We start from the raw sequence: 22,522 nt of genomic DNA, 5'->3' as shown, positions 1-22,522 counted from the left end.
TGATCGAGGTGACCAAGTTTTAGGTATATATAACTCGTCAGTCCAAAATGAACGCTCAAAACCCAGTCATTGATTATTAGCTACACCTGTTTATGTTTATTCTGAAAAGTAATTTAAGAAGTAACTCAAAATACGTAAGGTGGGTATTAAATAAATAATTTTTTTTTATTCAACAATAGATTGTCATAGCAATTTTAAACTATAAAGTATATAATATAGTTAACAATGATTTTTTCGAATATAACTTTTACAATATTCCAAAACCATGATACGTTATTATACTTTCATAAATCGAAGCTATTTTTTTGTTTTCGTCTATAAATTAATGCTGTGCGTGGAAACTATTATCATTAAAGATACCATACCTTCATTTGCTATAGTAAATATTGTATTTTGAAGTAAACAAATATGAATAAATTAGACAGTTATTTTTTTATTACAGATTCCAAATAAAGAAATCAATTACAATAATTCAACACATTTTAATGATAAACGAAATAATACAAATATAGAATCGAATATAGTTAATCATATGGTATTAAAAAAAAATCTTGTTTTGAATAGGCCAGAACTGTGTACGAAAAATAAGTTAAAATCATCTAAACATCTTCGAAACGGATTCAAAGTAAAAAAAAGGGAATCAGGATATTTTAAAAGTAAGATAATATAAAATACAAATTTTAGGTTTTGAATATAGAAACATATCGCTATGTTTTTTTTTTGTTTTGCATAAATAGGCACTGGTGTTTATTAATCACGTTTTTGATTGCATTTTTAAAAGAAAACTTAAAATACTTCCAAATTCGACTAAACAATGAGTTAGAGTTAAGTTAAACTGAATTATTTTATTCAAAAAAATCCATTTAAGTATTAGTAATTATACCAAATAACACTTGATTTAATATGACAACAAAATAACTATTAACTAAATACTGCCTGAATTTAAGAAATTTGCTGTGATGTTAAATAAAATAAAATGATAGCTAGGTAGACAGGTAGGTATAACATCGAATACATCATTATAAAATTAATTTTATACGTATGAATTATTTGTATATTATAGGTATAATATTTCTTCGTCATATAATATGCAGTATAATACAGGGTCGACCTGGCTCAAAGAGGCTTACTATGTAGTTTGGTAAAAAAGGCCCATAAAAAAGAAAGCTGACAATTAAAATAAAAAAATGACTTCATCTTAGTTATTACATACTTATATATTAAATATCATTAAAAATGAAATAATAAATATAATTACATAAAATATATACTTTTATTGTTAAAATAAAAATTATAATAGTTTTATAATTTATAAACTAGGTATTCACCCAATGTTGAGACCTGTTTAGTAAAAAAACCTAGGTATTTAAAATGAAATTCATTTTAATTCATTTGAGGTATTTCGTAGTTCATCTGTGATGGAATCGTAATCCTATTTTAATATTATATTTGATTCACAGTATTAAGGATTCTAGAATTTCTTGACCCATAAGTTATCTCAAATGTGTTTTGAGAATTTTTAATTTTGAAAATATTAATTTATGGTTTATATAATATAAGCTCATTGCAGTGTTTATATATTGCTACTAATTAAAATCATTCACAAGATTTAATAGGTTCTACTATTGCTTTACTATGTTGCTCTACAAAACTTTCCTGGAGCCTATTTGGACCTTGGTAGGCCTAGTGTCCATTCATAGGGAACGAAAAAAAAATCCAATTTTTACAAAATGCAAACTTTTCAATCTATATTACTACTTATAATTATTATACTAACGCACGCATCTGTGTAGGAAACAAATCATACACTGTACTCAGTATTGGAGGACAGACTATAGACTGTCACCGAACTGGCCTCATATAGCGTTAAGTTACAACCTGTATACAATTAGTACAATGAGTAATACACATAAAATATGATATGATAGATGGATGAAAAAGAAGTCCATTGTCAATAGTCCAATATTGAAATAGTTGATTTATTTGTTAATTTGCTTCAAAAGTTAATCTATTACTAAAACAATTGAAATGTGTATAGATATAATTAATAATAAAGGAACACTGATGTTACATTAGAGTAATTTAATCAATACTTGGAGAATTAAGTCCATTTTTCAATTATATTAAAAAAATGTCCGTTAAGAAATATAGAAGTATATTTAACTAGGAAATTCGTATTCCAAATACGAACTAAGCTCATTTTATAAACGTATTGATATCTTACTATTATTTATATATACCTACCTAATTTTATATTATTATGTTATTGACTTTTGTTGAAATAAATAAATATAGCAAAAATATTTACCGGGAGTACGGAACTATCAAAATGTTATTATAACACTTAACTCGTCATAACTAAAATTCAATATAATATATTAGGCCAAATACCAATAATATATTAAATAATATTACTATTTTGACTAAAGGCTATAGAGACCATCGATTATGAAGCCTTCGTTATAAATCGATTCACCGATCAGGTCATTCATCAAATAATAAGTCTACTACCTATAGTACTGATAATGTAATTTTAAAGGGCTTAACGTTAAAAAAAAAGTAAAGCTACAATAATTATAAAATTGAACAAGTTAATTTGAAATTAAGGCGTTAAATGTAAAGTTATTCAAATTAAATGACCCTATTGTGTCAGATACCTAATTTATTATTTATTGCATATTTACTTATTTTTTTGATTTTGGTGGGATCATTGTTTCACTTATGTCATTCAACCTATTGTCAATACTTAATGAAATTATTATTCAAATTAAATTAGTGTTCATCGGACATAGTATTTTCCATTTATTATACCTATCTTTATTCAACGTATGCAAATATCAATGTAGACTGACATTATTAAAGTCTAATTTTAATTTACTGTTGAAAAATTTAAGTATACAATTCCATTCCAATTCCATTTTATTTGTGTTGCTTTATTACGTATGTTCAAAAACACACGTCACACATATATTCTTAGTTATGTATATTTTGTATTTACTAAATATTACTTTATATTAACATTTTCAAACATAATAATATAATATATAGGTGTATACTACATTATATTTTTAAGTACCTATCAAAGCTTATTTATTGGTGATTTTATATGGGCCAAGTTTACGCAACTAATAATGCTGTATTTTAGACTGTAGTAAATTACTACTCTAATAATATTATATTAATTACCTAAACTACTTTGAGGGTAATAATTGTAATTAATCATAGCGGTGACTACAACAAAGTTATATTATTGTTTTTAAACCTAATATAAAATAGAAATAGATAGGCCATATTATCTATAGTAAATATATTAAATATCAAATAACTATCATAGTGATCCCAAAGTTTTAGTAAATGCCCCATCAATACCAGTGATACCACCATTATCTATTACATTGCATAGTAGGTAACCATAACATAATCATTACTCATTAGGCACTTATCACACAATGTCTTTATTTCACAAAACAAAAAATATATTACACCTCACGTAGTAGTTAATCATTAAAAAAAAAATGGCTTGAAATACCAATAAAAAAAAACCCAAAAAAACTTTATCCTAGAGAGCATTAATACAAATAAGGCTATCACCTATCTAGTTAAACATTTATTAGAGATTACTAAATTAAGTATACGAGCTCAATTCAATGATTTAAAAACTGCGTTTTAAGTACACAGGGCAAAGCCCCCTCGCCAACATTACTTATATTTTGAATACCAAATTTCAGCTACACAAATGTTTAAATTATAATTATAATTTATAATACATTTTTATCACATAAGTACTAGTCCACAGATATTTGGAATAAATTATAGGAAATTAATAGTATGATATTATAATTAAACGAGAAGCAAATTATAAAAATAAAAATTTAAAATATATGACTAAAAAAATTATAGTAAATTAATAAACTTTTATCAAAAATAATTTTGATACTAAAAGTCGTACAAATTTGTTGTCGTTATATAATTAATGTAAATTGAAATCCACATTTAAATAAAAGTGTTTTTGGATATAAGTTTGTGTCGTTCCCCCACATTGTCATTTACCATTGTATCGAACAAATACAAATTCAGCTTGTGTGGTCGATATTCACAGCTGCACAACAGGTGCCCGCGACGTCCGCTTGGGATATTGGCGGCACGTGGTCGTCAAAACTAGCAGGCGTCCGGTTCGTCGTAGACTCGCATAGTACAGTGGGCATAGACAACAGTATACCCGTCAAGATATTAGATACGGAAGTCGGCACGAATTCAAACGGTTTTCTCAACAAGGATTGGATGGCCAAGGCCAACGCTCCATACGGATATCTAGGGCCGATTACAATCTCCGTCATAAACAGGGCGGATAAAAACGTGGCCATGTTCATCGGTAACTTGCGTTTAGAGTTTTTTTTTTCCAGTCGAAAACAATCAATATTAATAACTTAATTTATATTAAAACAAATTTAAAGAATTTTTCCATTATGCTATAATATAAAACAATTACCTGCCTATTGTTATAGGTACGTTGGTATAATAATATGGACTTAATGATATAGACGGCTGCGGGCACCTTTCCGAGCCCAAAATATGCCAACTATAAACTTGTGATTGGCTCAAGGGCCACAACTCTTTTGCTACTTTCATATATATATATATATATATATATATATCAATTAGGACTTGTCAAATTTTAAGATTTAATTATACTACACAATAATTACTTTTTTTAAGTATAGAAAATTAAGTCTATATATGAAATAAAGTTTTAATTTTGGCGATCGTTAGCAGGAAAATAAAACCAAGGCCAGTGAACAGGTTGTAATTTTTCTATTAAGATATGTAAAAAACGATTTTTGAGACTGTATTACAGACAAGGACAGTAAAAATAATAGGAATTATGGCAATGTAAAGATAGGTACGTCACGTACGTAATAAATGTAGTCAAGAATAAAACCCAATCCCATAATTGGATTCAAATTTAAAAGAATCATTTAAAAACATGTACTTATGCGTTTTACTTGTATTCTATTCTACAAATATAAATTCAAAATAATGATTTTTTTAAAAAACTCACATTTTTGTTTTTGTAATTGTACATTAAATTTATTATATTTTTGTTATTGTGATTAACCACTTAAACAGTAACCACTAACCAAGAAATTTAAAATTTAAAATATTTTGATGAATAAATCACTAAGTAGTTAAATGTTCAATTTGTACATATCAGACCAACCCATTGTCATCCTTACCACCACCGCTGACTTCGCTGACGATAAAGCCATCAACCATGACCCTCTCGAGGCATCCAACAGAATCCAAACCCACCTCGACATGCTCTCGACGTGATACAAAGAATGGGGATTCAAACTCAACGAATCCAAATTTATCCACTGCATATTCACTTTCAGACCAATAAACTGCTCCTGTATCACACTTAACGACCAACCTCTCCCGACCGCTCAAAATATGCGTTACCTAGGTTTATACTTATAGATCGCTGACTCACGTGGACTACCCACATACATATCAAACGACTAGTACTCAATAATCGTCAAAGGTAGCTTCGCCTCCTCCTCTCTTCTAAACACGTCACACTACATAACAAAATCCTTATGTATTATAAGGTACTGCTCAAACTATATTATGGTCCTATGGATTTCAACTCTGGGAATCAGCCAAAGACTCTAACATAAACCGTATCCAAACTTTTTAATCTAAATGCCTCCGGCAGATATAACTAAAGCACCTTTTTATGTTTCAAATAACATCTTCCACAGGGACCTCCTCATTCTGACAATTAAAAACGTCGCCAAAACTCTTTACAAACATTTCTACCTCAAACTTTCAAATCACCGAAACTCTCTCATCCAAAACCTCTCTTTTCGAACAATCCCAGATAACCCTGGATGACGTTTAAAGCATAGCTGGTGCCTTAATCTGCTAGTCGACTAGTTAACTAGTCCATTAATCACAACTATCCCGCCACGAAGTGCTATTATTGAATAGCTTTTTCATTCAAGCCAACCATGACCTATTATGTACCCCTCCATTGTGCTTATTGTAAATATTTCTCTTACAGATTGTACAAATTAAATAAATACGTTAAAAAAAAAAAAGAAAAAAAGTAGTTATATGAAAATAAAGTAGAATTTGTGTATTTCAGAGAAGTGATCAAACAGGAACAATATATTGGTAACAACAACGAATTTTTATGTTTTAGGATTTGTTAACTTTCAAAACAAGAAAGACTCTATTATTGGTATGTGGTCTATAGGAAGAAACTTTAAAAATGATTTGGACTCTCATCAGTCCGTTTTTAACATTCCAGATGTTCTGTATAAAGATAACAAACAACAAGGTGATTAAAAATTTAAACAATATGTTAATTTGTTAGTTCCTGTGACATTACATTATAAGTGTCAGTTTTTATAGATAAAATCTTGAAATCTATTCATACTAAAAATTATACTTTTCCGGAAATGTAAAAACGTGAAATCTTAAACAGTTGCATAAGAATATAAGATAATACATGTGATGTAATCATAATTAATTATTATAAAAAGTTTTATTTAATTAACAATTTGACATTAACGAGTATAAGTACCTACTGTAAATATAAGTTGCTTCTAGGTAAAAAAAAAAAATATAATATCAATAAAATCAATTTATTTGTAAATTCATATTTAAAAAAAAAAAACTGTTTTTTTTTTATTATTAAATGTATTAAAAATACCATTCTCAATACACATTAGTCCACATTACTCTTGGTATCTATATTGAAATATTAAAACATTAATTAAAAGCAAAAAATTATAATATAACAGTTATAAATGTTATTGTTATTATATTTCATGTACCTACTTAACAAAGATTTTTTTTCTTTATTTTATATATTAGAACAATCTGTAAATGTAATATAAACAATAAAGGTTAGGTTTTTATTGCAAAAAATAATATCGACAAAAAAAGGCTATTAATTACAAGCAGGTTTTGAATTATAGGATTAAATACAACGGTAGGCTATAATATAATTTTTAAATGGGTTCCATTTTTTTTATATATAAGATTGAACAATTTTATAATGTCTTATAGGTATGTTATAATGAATTTATTATGTTATATGATTTATTATAATTTATAAATTAAGTGAGCCATCACTTGACACCTGGCAAATGTGTAACAGCCAACAGGTGATATTAACCCTCCGAAAAAAATTTGTTTTAGGGGGGGGTGAAGTATAAATATAACCTAAGATATATTTACCGAGGGAGGTAAAATTTATTTAGTGTAATAGAATTCTATGACACCAGCCTCAACCACTGTATTAGATGTTTCATATAAAAAACAACAGCCACTTTCTATAAATGTACTAGATACCAATCAACCTAATTTCATACATATATTTTACATATTACATATCAATAACTTTAGGTATACTTTTTTTCCTTGTTATCAACGACGCTGCCGGAACTGCTTGCGCATTTCGTCGACAGCGTCGCCATCGTTTATTATACACGAAAAAATAAAGTTACTTATAAAAACCAGTACAAATATCGAATACATTTATGTTAAAAACTATAGTCTTCTTCGATGAGCCGGTTTCACGGGCTAACCGGAGTTCGCTGCCCTTACCATAACATTCCAGATTGCCCCTCTGCGAGCGGTCCTCCATCCGTCACTTTCATGGTTCATTCGTTAGCCTTCCTTTGCCTGTTTGGCCCTCTCTTCCTCTTCTTTGAGAGTCAAGATCTCCTTTATCATCTTGTAAAAGATCCTGAACATCTCCTCCGAGAGCACTTCGGCTCTAACTGAGTCGTCCAACGGTAAGTCCTCGAAAGCAGGGCAACAATGAATGGCCGTCATGTCCTCCACGGTTGGGAATGCCCTAGGTGCCCACTAAGATCCTCCCTTAGACTACTCCAATACTGGCACTCAAAAAAAGTGTGGTTAACGGTGTCCGCGTCACTGTTGCAGAAATGACAGAATGCGCTGGCGGCCCTACAACTTTACGTATTCCTAAATAATTAGGAATAAAGGCTATAACTAGTAAGGTCATTATCCTACAACTCTAACATTAGTTTGAATTTTACATATTGTTTTGCATAATATATAGGTAAATGCAAATAAGATTTTAAGATTATACTACTAAGTACGTATTTATAATTTTTAATGTGTATTTAGCATTTACAATAGATTTATGAGTCTATATAGTGACGTTATTATTTTTTAATTAAAGTTCTATAATTGGTATACAAATAATCTCTCTCTATATATAATGAATGTATGTTTGTATAGGACTTAATAATTTTTTTTTTAATATTTCAAATCTTTTAAAGTTATTTTTGGACATTTGAAACTTTAATAAGCTTGAAAATTTAAAACAAGGCTCTCCATACGTTTAATAACAGCAATTCATAAAAAATTATCTTTTTAAATCCAAGTTTTGGAAATTCAACACGAGATTATTCACAAGTTTGTCTACTTTTATCAAATAAAAAATATCTACTGAAAATTCAAATTAAATTTTTATGATTATTTGAATTTCAAATTTTTACAACATCGGATATTCACTCGATTTCTCTTGTACTGACCGATATCCTTATTTTGTTGTTATTCAAAAACTAATATCTGAATTTAGAAACTTGAAATTTACGCCATGTTTATTTTATCAATTACTAAATTTGATAAAATGTTCTAATTATTTCAACTTTTTTAAAGTTATTTAAAACCATTTAAAATTTTCCAGTTTTCAGCTTTTATTCTATAAATGTCAATAAACTTCTATTCGTTGGATCAAAAAGTTTGAAAATTGAATTCAAGGTTATATAAGTTTATATAACAGCAGTTGGAAAATATTCAAAAAATATATAGGTGCGTTTTTTTATAATCGTTTAAAGTTCAAAGTTCAAATTTTTAAATTATTTAGTTGTTAAAATTTTATAAAACAATCAATTTTTATTGCTAGGATTGTAAATTTTATACTAGGTTTCACGCAAGTAGTTTATTCTGTATCAAATAAAATCTAAAATTTATACAAAAACATACAAAGCTTATAAAATCATCTAGTATCACACTTTAAATTCTCTCTGTAATTAAATCATGGTTATAATAACATTCTATAAAAATTTCCCAATACACTATAAGTCTATAACGGCATAACAAGACATCTTTAAAAATAATAATGAAATATGTATTTATATTTACAAAAAAACACATTATGATAATCACAATAAGGATTTTCAAGCCACAACATAATATAATTATTCTTAAAATCATATTTTAACATTTTCTACATGGTTTTCGTTATTATTTTCAAAGATTTGCAAATATATAAGTAATACTTATTACTTATAGAGTAAGTACAGGCTATCGAGTACTGAAAAAATTACTACAAAATTGGTCAATCGATTGATATTTTAATATGATATATTCTACTTAAAACTTTTGGAATGCATTGCGTTATAAATTATTACTTCTATCCAAAAAAAAATTGCCCAATAAATAAAATCATCACTAACCAAATAAGTACGCATATCGATATCTTCAAATCACTTACAATTTCGTGTATATCAAAATTAAAATATTTCAAGACGTGTTATTTTAGATACATCTATGTAAAATAAGTGACCTCCAAGCAATATGTATGTATACAGATTTATTATGAGATTATTATAAGATTGTATAGGTACTATAATAGGTTAGTTAATTATTAAAATTATCCATTGTTTTTGTTCTATATCTTATGAAAAAAAAAATTAAATCTTGGCTTACTATATTGAAGATTTATCACAATGCAAATATGTAATTACACATTCCTATCATCTCTTTTCTAACAATACGCATATTATTAAGCTTTGTAATATTTTGAAATCAGATTCTCATGACTGGTGTTCTTGGCAAGACGAAGGTGAATAATTTTTAAATCACATGCATAGTCATAATTATAAGTTTAATATTAATTTCGTTTTGATAACTTTCAATTTTGTTTTTATGCAATAAAAAAATGTATAACTATGTTAATAGATACTATATAGTGTGTTTTACTAATATAATGTAATATAATTTTCTAACATTGTTAAGAATTTCTTCAAATTTTTCAAAAACATTTTTCCTAAACTAATCTAACCTGTACGAGTATAATCGTATATTCATTTATTTATTAGAGCTCGAAATTGATCATTATAAAGTGATATTATGAGGGAATAAAATAAAATAGTTAATATTTTTTAGTTTTTATTAAAAAACTAAAAACTAATTTTTATAAATAATGATTTGTATACGTTTTCCACTCGTTACATATTATAGGTACCTACCTATTATATCACAATTTTTTATCATATAAAGTTAATTTTTCATATTTTTTAAATTTTGTATAGGCAGCTGTATTATGTAAAAATGAGATACAATTTAATTAGGTAGAGCTAAAATTATTTTTAAGTTTAATAATTTTAGAGTGCACATTACATCGTCTTTAATGATTTTTTTTTTTTTTGAAAATTATTCTATTAAAATATTATGTAACTTTAAATGTCGTTTTTATTATTTTTATTTGCCTACATTTTCCTTTTAATAAGAAATTCAGTAAAGAAGTGAATAGTATGATTACTATACATTTTATACACAGGAAAAGTGAATAATTTTGAAAATTTGCACTCATGAGTAATGTATATATTGTACTCTCCTAGCTGATCATGGTTGAAACGATTTTAGTAATTTCACAAACAACTTATTTTTTAACTTTTGCGCAAAATCAAAGAATATTATACCTGAATTAAATTTACATATATCAATTAACAAAAAAAAAAAAAAAATTATGCACAAAAATAATAAAAATAATCGCTGTTTGAACGCATTGAAAAAATTTGATAATATATTTTTTGTTTAAGTCCTTTATGATTGTTTAAAACTAATGTTGTTAACGATCCATTAAGTGCCGGATCACACTATGCGTTTTGTCGGTTGCCGATAAAATGTATCCCGATTAACCGCAAGCGAGAAGACCGACCACACTACGCGTTTTATCGGTTGCCGATTTTAATTAAACTTTAAAAAAATTATAATTTATATTAAAAAACCGCAACCGATGATTCGCATGTGTGGTCGGCTCAATATTAACTAAAGTGTTTTGGGGTATTTTCCGAAACGCATCGGCAAAGTCAACCGCAACATGTTGCGGCCGGTTCCTGACGATTTTAAATCAGTTCGCCGAATCGGTCAGTCTGGTCCTGATAATGCGGTTTAATGTTAATTATGGATGTCGCAGTCGTTTACCGATCGGTTGCGTTTTATCGGCAACCGACAAAACGCATAGTGTGATCCGGCACTAATACGATGGTGTACTGAAAATTCAAAATCGTAAACCGTAAATTGTGAATACAATTAACGAGTTCTTTCCGAACACGTGTGTTATTATATTAATCTTATATGATGCATATTTAAAATATTTAATTAAAAAAATAAAATGTAACACTTTCATTTTTAAAGATAATTACTACGAGCAATCTACTGTCAGTATCATTTTTTATTGTTGTGTTTTTACAAAAATATTATGTATGATGTATTTGAAGGTATTCTCATACTTGCGATATTATTACAATATTATCTAATGACGCATAAATTCAGGTATAATTATATAAATTAAATTATCTAATTCAAAATAGATTTGCATTAGCATAAATCACAAATTGTATAAACATAATATTAGGTATAAATACTAACTCAATGTTAGCTACCAAGTTTTCTAATATTAAACTCGTATTTGTAAGTATTAAAAAAAAAAAATTGTTTTCATGCTTCAAAAGTAAATATAAAATATTTAAAAAAAGTTATTATTAAATTCGGGCTAATATATAATTCCACCTTTAATTTAATTTAAATTATCATTATCATGTAAAATCAAGCCAATGGTCATAATCCCGATGCTTTTTCTTAATAAAAAAAAAAAATTCCACCTTTATATATAATTCAATTTTTTAACATAATTTTTTTCTTCTGAAAATCGAGTGTTTGCGGCCTTAATAGTCTCGGAATATTTTTTCTGAAGCATGGTGAACGTGTTCATCAATAGAGATTTCACAACTAGCGTAGATACATCTTATATAGTGTCTTACTTACACAAACTCTAGAGAGTTAACCTAACCTTGTCGTACGGACGAATTATTCCACAGTTACCTTTACTTGTTTGTTACATTTTTCGGTTTTTGTATATACGTTTATAAATAGGTAAAGGTAAAAATTGGATAAACACAAAAATTAAAACAAATATATACATATATCATAATAGTTTCTTCTTTTTTATTTCATACTTAAAAAAAAACATATTGAATCAGCATGAATATACAATATGTTGATATATTATTTGTTCAGTCTTGAAAAGTACATTCCATCTACTAAAATTAACGTAAACATAATGTTGATTTAAAAATCAATCCTATAAGCTTAACTATATTATGCACATTTGATTTGTGTAATAAATAATTAAATATTTCTTTCCTTTCCTTTTTATGGCTTTTACTGGCCATTTAGGTTCATTGTCACAGCAATTAAATATTTCTTAATTAAAAAAATATAAAACACATGTTAATTTAAAATTAAATACTCATGATGAGTAACTCATCTAATTAAAGCACATGTTGACGATGAACCAGCAGATCCGTAGAAATATTATTGCTATAATTGTTTTTAACAGTAAGTGTGCTTTGCGTAATCTGATAAAAAAAAAAAAAAAAACATTTATTGAAATTTTACTAACCATAAAACTAACAGAAATATTTTTCAATATATTGATTTAGTTTATATGTATGTTAATGTGTGAAAGGTTAAAATATGTGAAAGGTTACACTAAATTATTGTCATTTTTAATGTAAATTCTAATAAATACTTTCTATTTTATAGAATATAGTTATGTCGTCAATAAAATATAAGTGTTTTTTTGCCATTAAAACATTTTACTAATGATCAACGATTTTATATGAGATACTATCTCCGAGATAGTGATGGTGTTTTAATATAAAAATAGCAATAAACAATAACCGATTGCCTACTTTTAAGTTCTAATGTATTGATCTTTCTTTCTTAAGTCACACAGTAATTTTATTATTGTCAAAAAATTTCATTGGTATACATTTAGTATATATTTTTTAGTATTAAAAATTTTACGTGTGGTGACTTAATTCAATTATGAATTAACTTTTGTAATGATTGGCACGTAATTTAAGAAACGTATTTATAAAAATATTATAGGTATACCGTTTTTATTATTTGACTAAAGCAATAATTATTGAATTGAATATGAAACAACTTACTTTTCCCATTTGATTCTTGCATTTTTGATTGTATGTATGTCATCTTTCACCAAGTACAAACGCAGACCGATAGCACAAGCTCGAGCGTAATAATCCCAAGACATTTCTTTTATGTCGAAAAAGAATATCTTTTTATCAGATTCTGACATGTTCTTCCACAGTGTATTAGTATTGTCGTCATTAAATTCCCATTGATTATTTGCAAAGAAAGAAAGTGCAGCGTTGGCTTTTTTCATTTTTTTATAGATATTACTAAGTCTGTGGATAATTAATAGACACATTATAATCAATATATTATTATAAATATTAAATTAATTTTGTTTTATTCTTACATTGGTTTCCTGCCTGTTATCTGGCATAAAAAGTCCAAAAAGTAACCGGGTATCGTGTGAAATAATAAGAACAATAAGGAATATAGATATGGATTATTAGTGGGCATAAACGAGTAGTACCAAACTGCATTGATGGTAGGCCAGTTAGGGAGTCCGTATTTCTTGATGATTTCGAAGAAACTTTCTAAGTTAATTGGATTCTGCTTAGAACTGACATAATTAAAAATAGGTGGATTTGATTCACTAAAACAAATATTTAAAACATTAAAAAAAATTAATTAATTGATTTATTTTACAAAATAATATAAATATTTATTTGACCTTCAACCACATTTGAATACAAAATATAGATTTTCAAAAAGCTCGAAATTCAATGAGATGTTCATTTTCTTACTATTGCAATTGACTACCTACAACGTTAACTAAAACATATTTTTATATAATGCTATTAGAAAAAGAATTTATTTTTGTGAATGTATTGATTGAAAAAGATATCAATTCTTTTCAACAAGTATGATTAATAAAATATTTAATACTTTAGGTAAATAAAAATTATAATAATTGAGATTTGGTTTCAGTCAATGCTAAGTTCTAATATATGAAATATATGATATTATTTATCGAGAACTTACATTTTTGGTATAGTTTTGTTGACTTTATAAGCCGAGCATATCAGTGCATTGACAACTAAGTCTACTGGAACTAAATCGACGACCTTGGTAACATCACAGTGATGTGTGTGAAGCACTCCGGCGCCAACTCCCACAATCATACCAATGGGACCATACACGTTGTCGATCCAACCACGAACAGGTTCATTATACGTCGAAATAACTGCAATAAAGTAATAATGTATAAGGAATAAAATTGTGAAAACAAATATTAACTTTGTACAAATTGTACACGACTAACCGACTGATGGTCTGAATATGCCGAACGGAAGACCAACAGCCTCGTGTTTGGCCAAATCCTCGGCTAAAGCTTTCGTGAATGTGTACGTGTTTGGCCAACCTGCAGTTAAGCTAAGAGTGCAAACATTTTTGTTAAAATAAATTTATATTAAACATTTTTATGTTGAATAGAAATAATAATTCCCTTACCTGGGTGTGATATCTTCTAACTTTTTATCATCGTTGGCCGATGTCACCAAAGATATCACTCCATTGTAATTATACGGCGCTCCGTAAAATTTTTCCTCGATTTTACTATGTACACAATTAGCATAAGCAGTCGACACGTACATACAAGACTATAAACACATTTATAAAAATTCAAAACAACTGAATTATTGATAACATTTTAATTTTTAAATTATAATAATCATATATAAGTTATGATAAAACAGTTGAAAGTTATATTATTGTAATAAGTAGGTACCTATAATACATCATATATCAGTAAATTACAATATAATAGGTACTTAATTATTAAATATAACTAGAATATTACTATATTACCATAAAATTCAATGACTAAAGAATAATAATAATAAAAAAAAATTATTATATTAAAATATGTCATCTGTAATAGTGTAATTACTTATAGGTAGTAAATACGTAAGATGTATAGAATAATAGTGAGTAATTTAAAACAATTTTTTTTTCAAACAGTATAGATATCTGAGGAAAAAGAGATGCACAATAAACGCATATAGTAGGTAAGATGTTTATAAATGTAGGCCTCGAAGCATGAATAGAATATATTATGTAGATAAAAAAAAAATAATAGTCTATTATTAATAGACAATGAAAATTGTATTTAATTACTCTTGAATAGTTGAATGTATAGTATGCTACAATAATGTATATACACATTTAAATTTGAAAATATCAATACACACTTTTTGACTCTTTTTTTTTTTATTATAATATTTATACCTTCGTAATACGTAGAATATTTTGACAAGTTCCGATTTGCTTTTTTATATACAATAGCCATAATAGTTAGGTACAAAAAGTACGAGTATCTGGTGCACGTTTTGATAAAATTATTGGTTTAAATAAAATTCCTATATAATAAATTCATGAAACAGGAACTAAAACTAGTCTCTATCATTGTGTATTATATTTTTCTAAGACATAAAAACTGCCTACACGATATAGTACAACTTGCAATTCAGTGTCACAGCACGGCCTTCGATGCGAAACACGACTGTAGAACTAGATTTTTAAGTTGACCATACGAACAAGTTACGTTTATTACGGATATTCATTCACGTGCAAGTACATTAAATATAAATAACGGATATCATAATTAATAATGGTAAGAAATAATATAAATATATATATCCTGAGCTATTTATTATTTAACTCTCAATTTTAACGTAATTATACTACAGCGAAAATTTTTTCAACTCATCATATTAGGTACAATAAAAATGCACATATTATAAAACTTTATTGGGGCTGTGATGTAATTTGGATATAAAATATATGGGAAATGTTCTTCACTTAGTTATATATGATTATCATCGTCAGTCGTCACTTAGTTATAGGAAAGTAGTTTTTAGGGTTTTTTAAGATTTGAGCTCGTTTATGACGATGAATTCCTTGAAAGCTCGAAACACATTGTTTGTAAATTATAATATTTTTATATTATCATAACATCATAACATATTCTTACGGACATAGGTAATTCGCGAATTTCCTCCCCCCATAACATTTTTTTTCAAATAAAAATTATTGGATCCCGGTGGACACCAACTCGTTTTCTTACTTTAGGTACAAATGTTTTATGAGCTATTTAGTTTTAGTAAATTTGTTCATTTACTATTGTTTGTAGTTTTAACTAAACGTGATCGTTTGATCACTGCACGATTTACCGATATTTAATATTAGTTATAATATTATGATGTAAAATGTCATGATATGAAAATTGGCATTTGAAGGTATCCGAAAAGGTAAGATTAATATTAATGGTAATAAAATAGTATTAGGTAATACATGGCAAAAAATAAAAAATAAAAATCATGAACCGAGGATATCAACAGCCAAAACCTGCACGTTTTAGTACATAACGGCTGCGTCACTGTCGAATATTTTTTGCTTTATATATATTTTTTTTAAACATTACGTAACTTCTACTGATAGTACTATTGTATTTTAATGATATTGACCCCTTCGAGCGTATAAATAATAATCGTCTAGTACGCTTTTAATTATTTACAAGTGTTAAAATTATTGTTACCTTAAGATTAGTCATTTCTTTAGCTAGCTTGATGATTTCCCTTGTACCAAGGACATTGATGTTGATTGCGGTGCGTATGTGTTCATCGAATCTGATTGTAGCTGCTGCGTGGAATACGATATTCACATTTTTAGCCAATTCTTGTCTATCACGGGGAGATATGCCTAATCCTGGCAAAGATACATCGCCTGCGATCGCAGATATTTTGTGATAGAACTTCGGCCTCTCGTGTTTCAATCGCATAAACAACTAAAATATCAACACGAATAATAATGATTCAAAATAAATTCGTTAAGTAAATTTTATTCTACAATTTGTTTCCAAATAAAAAAAAAAAAAAAAAAAATGAATAAATGAAAAAAATTGATTAATTATCTATTAATTAGATAGATTTTAGTATTCTACGAATACATTGTACACATGTACACTTTTAAAAGTGATTCTCTATAATATGTAATATATTGTGATGACATTTCTTGTAATCATTAAAGTGCAATAATATATTTTATAATATTAATATAATATATTAACGAAACAATAAGGGTCATCCGATGAATAATTAATCATTAATTTTGTCGTTCTACATGAAAAAAAATTAAATTAAACGTGCAAACCACTGCGACATCGATGTGGTGTCCAATAATAACAAAGTATCAATGACCCCATTTAGAGATAAATCTATATGCATTGTAAGTACTCATTTCACTGAGTCACGTATTTTATTACAACTGATGTATCCATAAATAATATTACGCTATGTTAATATCATAGATTATGTCTATTGTCTGTGTGTTTCGAAAAATAAAATGAAATGTTTTAATAGCTCTTAGCCATTTTGACGATAGCATACGTTGTTTGATTTTTTCAAAATAATAATAGAATATTTTCTAAAAATTTAAATGAGATTTGAATGTCTTACTATTGCTATTTCCACAATTATAGACAGCTCAGAATTTGTTATCTAACAAAAAAGTTGTGTTTTTACTACTTTTTAACTTTACAGATAAAGTTGGTTTTAAATAAGCACCAAAGACATCACAAATACGTTAAGAAGTCAGCCTTGAAATATAGCTGCTACTTTTTCTTTGGTTCCATAAGTTTTTATCATTAAAAGAATCAAGAACGTAGTAAAATTAAATCAGACAGTCACTATTTATAACGGATAAAACTGTTTTATGCATTGTTTACATAGAAAACTAGTTTAAATAAATTTTCAATGTCCTAAATATAGTAAATTTGTCGTTTTTGAAATGACATAAGTAATACCTATTTGATTTTAATCCTTAAAATGTTCTTAACCATAATTTTTTTTTTTTAAATTCAGTCTAACATAATTGAGTGGTTAATTTTATTTTGATGCGGTATAATTTCTTGTTAAAAAAAATGTGAATATAAATTGGCTCTAATTTAATTTTTTTTTTTTTGTAACTTGTCAAATACTTGTTATAAATTCATATAACTGTTTCTTTTAATTAAGCAGATACAGCTATATATTAGTGTATGCAGATTAAGTTATTGTTTTTTACTGAAAAATATTTTACCATCAAACGTATTGCCATTAACATAACTATTAATGCTCTAAACTACTTATTCGATATTCAATAAAATACTTACTACAATAATGAATATAATATGCACACAGTGATATTTCGACAATTAATTATGTTTTATTTTTAGTGTTAGATTTTTAAACATAAGTTTTGACTTTAAAAATGCAGTAAGATTATTTTAAATTAGAACACTACAAGATAGTTATATTTGTTTAAAATTTTTAGAAATAAATAAAAATATATTTCTAGTATTCAATTTCGAATTAATTATTTTTGTCATCTATAGCTGTTAGAATTATTTTGTATTGCTCGCACAACCACAGTGTTTAAATATTTGGCGTTTCCTAATTTAAAAAAATCTTGTAGTTTGTAATTTGTTTATTGACTTTTAATAGCATGTAATATGCTGAAACATTTTAATCTTAATAACATTTTAAAAAATAAAACTGAAAAATTAACCTTAGTAGATTTAATCAAAAACGTGATTAATAAAATTGTCTTACCCTATCTTCAAATATAGCATCAATACGTTCATTAACATCTTTGCCTTTCTTATTCCTAATCAGCAAGTAGATATGCTTGAGATGTGGGCAGGATCTACTGAGTTTTTCGATCAACATCTTTCCCATAAATCCAGTGCCACCGGTGATGAAAATAGAGGCATCGTTATAGAACTCCTGCACATCTGATCTTGGCAGTTTGTCGGTTTCCACTAAGGTCGCAGGATCGTCAAAACTCAGTTCGCCTACCAATTCCAATGGGTTCAATGGAAAATCATCGGTCACAATATCCTTTATGATTTCATCATAAGATTTTTTGGATTTTTTAGATTTATCGAATTCGTTTTTTTTATATAAATCTAACGCCATTTTTTCTGTATGAGTATAAACAACTATAGGATTGTTTTAAAAATAACGATAATTAAGTGATTTTACGTTTTCACCCAACTCTAACAGTATGTAAATAAAATCTTTTAAAACTATTCACTGAAAAATTTTAAGTAACACGAATTTTGAATAAAAAAATGTTAGAAAAAAAATTCAACTACGATTTACTTATGATTTAAAAAATATCACACTGCACAACCGTAAAGGTATGAGCACTTGTGCATACTTTGGACTACGAATAACGTCTGAAAACAATTCTCATATACTCGTCCTCATATTGTTTATTTTTGACCTTGAGTTCAGCGGCAAATGTTCCTATTGGAGATCGTTGGCCGTGGGACAACTTCCTAATCTTTACATTCAGTACAACTGGCTTACCCCGGTCAAGGTAATAATAAGTGTATGAATTTGGATTATTATTTTCAAGTTCAGAAATGGAACCTCGATTATTATAAAATATTATAATACACTGTTATGGTAAGCGATAGTGTCTTAATTATGACTTATCAATTTCCTTGCTATAAATATTTTAATATCAGTTTGCTTTATATGCAGTTAAAAAAGCTTCAGTAGGTATTTTAACTTTTCGAAATCAAATTAAAAATAACTGCCTAGGTATCTACCTTTTCTACCTACTTAAATTAATTTATGGATTAAATTTTTATTTTTTTCTTTATTATGAAATGAAGATACATAATATATACATGCTAATAATTTATTTGCATAAGTAGAAATTATTGTTCATGATTCATGAATGTAATATGTCAAAATAAAATATATATTCCTACAAACTTTATATAGATTATTTCCTAGTTTGTATAATTGAGACAAATACTGAGAACGATGGACATAGACGTTACTTATGTGTTGTTATTATTATTATATTACAAAATCCAAATTCGTAATTTCAGTATACCTACCTAAATATATATTAAATTTTCTTTAAGATGAAATATACCTTATACAAATATTAAATTCATCAAAATAAATGCAAAATGGGCGGTCGTCAATATAATTTAAAAAAAAAAAAAGAATATCAACCAATTTTAAAAACCGTTAGTTTGAAATGAAAAAAGACTGAGATCGGCTGTAACAAGCTGATGGCTGTTAAGTGCTCCCTTTAATGAATAGGAAACTGCAAAAGTGTATTAAATTTAAATTCAATTATAGATTGTTGAATTTTAAAATAACATTCTGAGCATCTAGTAGCAGTTATATTGTAAACAATATATAATATTGTATACAATATATGTTACAATATATTGTAAACAAACTATCCTTCCTAACCGGTTAATAACTATACGCAGTTGATGCTTTACTTTTACAACAAACGTTATAACGGTCTTGTTAAAACGGGTTTGCATGACGATAATTTAATACGATAGTGTTTAAATCGTAATGCCAAGAACAATGAGAGTACAAAAAATAGAGGACAATATGATAGTTGCTGCTACAATGTCAGAGCTTTCAATTAAGTTATCACACTATCAAACGTGCGTAATATTTGATAGTGGAATTGGTGAGCTTGAGTCTTACCTACCTAAAATTAATTTTTCATTTACTTTAATGACCTTTTTTCTTTCTTTGTCTATATATAAATAGGTACTTACCTTGAACCTACTGTGTTTTATATATACAAGTTAAGCTGTATTTATCGTCTCCTTTTCCTCATATAACATATACCTCTTTCAAGAATTTATTTAAAAATGCAATTATTTACTTTTGATTTTGAATTTATAATAACCACTGTCCTGTGATGGTAATATGAGACAAATTCATAATATAATAATATATAATATATATCATATATATATATATATAATATGTATAGTATAATAATTTTTTTAATTGTGTAATTTTTTTTTTTATAGATGTTTATTACGTTAAACAAAAATATGCTATGGATGCCATTATAGACCACTTTAATATAAGTATTATTTAACCACCACATTGTTTTTACTTAAGCTGAAATTAATATTTTTTCTAGTAAAAATTATTTCCTTGAAACCCTGAAAATAATGTCTTTTTAATAAACAGGGAGTTAAAAAAGAGTTTTTATGCTGATTAGCTACCTATCTAAACTTTTAAATACTATTTATGAATTTTAATATTGCTAAGTATCATACTTATGACTAATCATTATTCCATATTTCCATCTACAAGAAATAACAAGTAGTAAAGAGTAATAAGTACATTTCTTGTTTTGATTTTATTTTGGTATTTTGAAATTGCAGCAATATGAGTTATTGTCATTATTGAGTTGTAACATGTAATAATTAACATCATTAACAATGTAGAAGATTGAAGTAATTTTTAAATACGAAATATGATATAAATACAAACAAAAGACCACATATTGTATCCACGATAATCATTGTTAAACCAATATATTCCTCGTTTCACTCGGATTCTAAAAATATAGACTTCTTCTAATATATATATATTTAATTCATATAGGTTTTTCTTTAGTTATAAAATACCATCAACTGTAATTAAATGCTATAGTCTTATAGAGTGTCCTGAAGCAATACCAAACGTTCGTTCTAGGTGGCAGGTATAAAAAACACTGGTTAAAAAAATGTATGGTTGAGAATTTCAATCGTGGCATAAACTCAAAATTCAATTGTTATAATAAGTAGCATTGCTTTATTTAGAAGTCAGAACCTACTCACCTAACTACAACCAACCTCATCATTATACACGGAGTTCGCAGGCACAGCGGGTCTCTATATTACATAATAATATATGGTTTTGAAACATATTTACGATTTCATAATCATAACCGACGTCCAACACAGACATATTATTGTAACTACACGTTTTGTTTACCAGGAATACACATTATTTCGGTTTGTTAATATCAGTAAACAAGTAAAATAAATAGAAAAATATATTAAATTAACTTTTTTTCTGATTAGTTTATGCATTGGTAAACATGTACGCCATAGACCGTGAGGGATTGATCTAGTGTTGTCATCAATGTTTACCAGACCCTAGACCGTGACGGTCTAACTATGACCTATATAAAAACTAAGTATGTTTAGATCAACATGCAGTTCGTACAAAATTTACATTTAAGTACTATTATATATGAATAAATTATCATCGAAAACAAAGAAAAGTATTATCAATACAAAGCGTCTTAATTTTTTCTCAAACATAAATATATTTTAAAATTTAAACATATATGTAGATGCCTATTTATTTTTAAATGTTTTGTTAAAAATTATAAAAATAACGAAGTTAAATTAACAAAAATAAATTAAATTCTCTATTAT

General features: G+C 26.9%; 2 protein-coding genes across 2 annotated transcripts; one reads left to right on the top strand and one right to left on the bottom strand.

The window, feature by feature from the left end:
* The first annotated feature begins 265 nt into the window (after positions 1-265).
* On the top strand, positions 266-6,351 carry LOC149058790 (uncharacterized). The gene is made up of 4 exons (XM_089218477.1): positions 266-379; positions 443-656; positions 4,100-4,372; positions 6,206-6,351. The coding sequence occupies exons 1-4, from the start codon at positions 266-268 to the stop codon at positions 6,349-6,351; spliced, it is 747 nt and encodes a 248-aa protein (XP_089074603.1).
* Positions 6,352-12,251: 5,900 nt separating this feature from the next.
* LOC107166733 (fatty acyl-CoA reductase wat-like) lies at positions 12,252-19,492 on the bottom strand. The gene is made up of 8 exons (XM_015515525.2): positions 18,861-19,492; positions 16,808-17,056; positions 14,722-14,870; positions 14,534-14,643; positions 14,254-14,455; positions 13,622-13,864; positions 13,290-13,547; positions 12,252-12,692 (listed from the first exon to the last, which is right to left on the bottom strand). Exons 1-8 carry the CDS (start codon positions 19,224-19,226, stop codon positions 12,602-12,604), a joined length of 1,668 nt encoding a protein of 555 aa, XP_015371011.2. The 5' UTR covers positions 19,227-19,492; the 3' UTR covers positions 12,252-12,601.
* Between the last annotated feature and the right edge of the window lie 3,030 nt (positions 19,493-22,522).

This window comes from Diuraphis noxia, unplaced genomic scaffold, assembly GCF_037042655.1.
Source record: "Diuraphis noxia isolate RWA-SAM2 unplaced genomic scaffold, SU_Dnox_SAM2 contig0002, whole genome shotgun sequence".
NCBI lineage: Eukaryota > Metazoa > Arthropoda > Insecta > Hemiptera > Aphididae > Diuraphis > Diuraphis noxia.
Note: the sequence above shows the minus strand (reverse complement) of the source record. Positions and strands in the feature narration are given on the sequence as shown.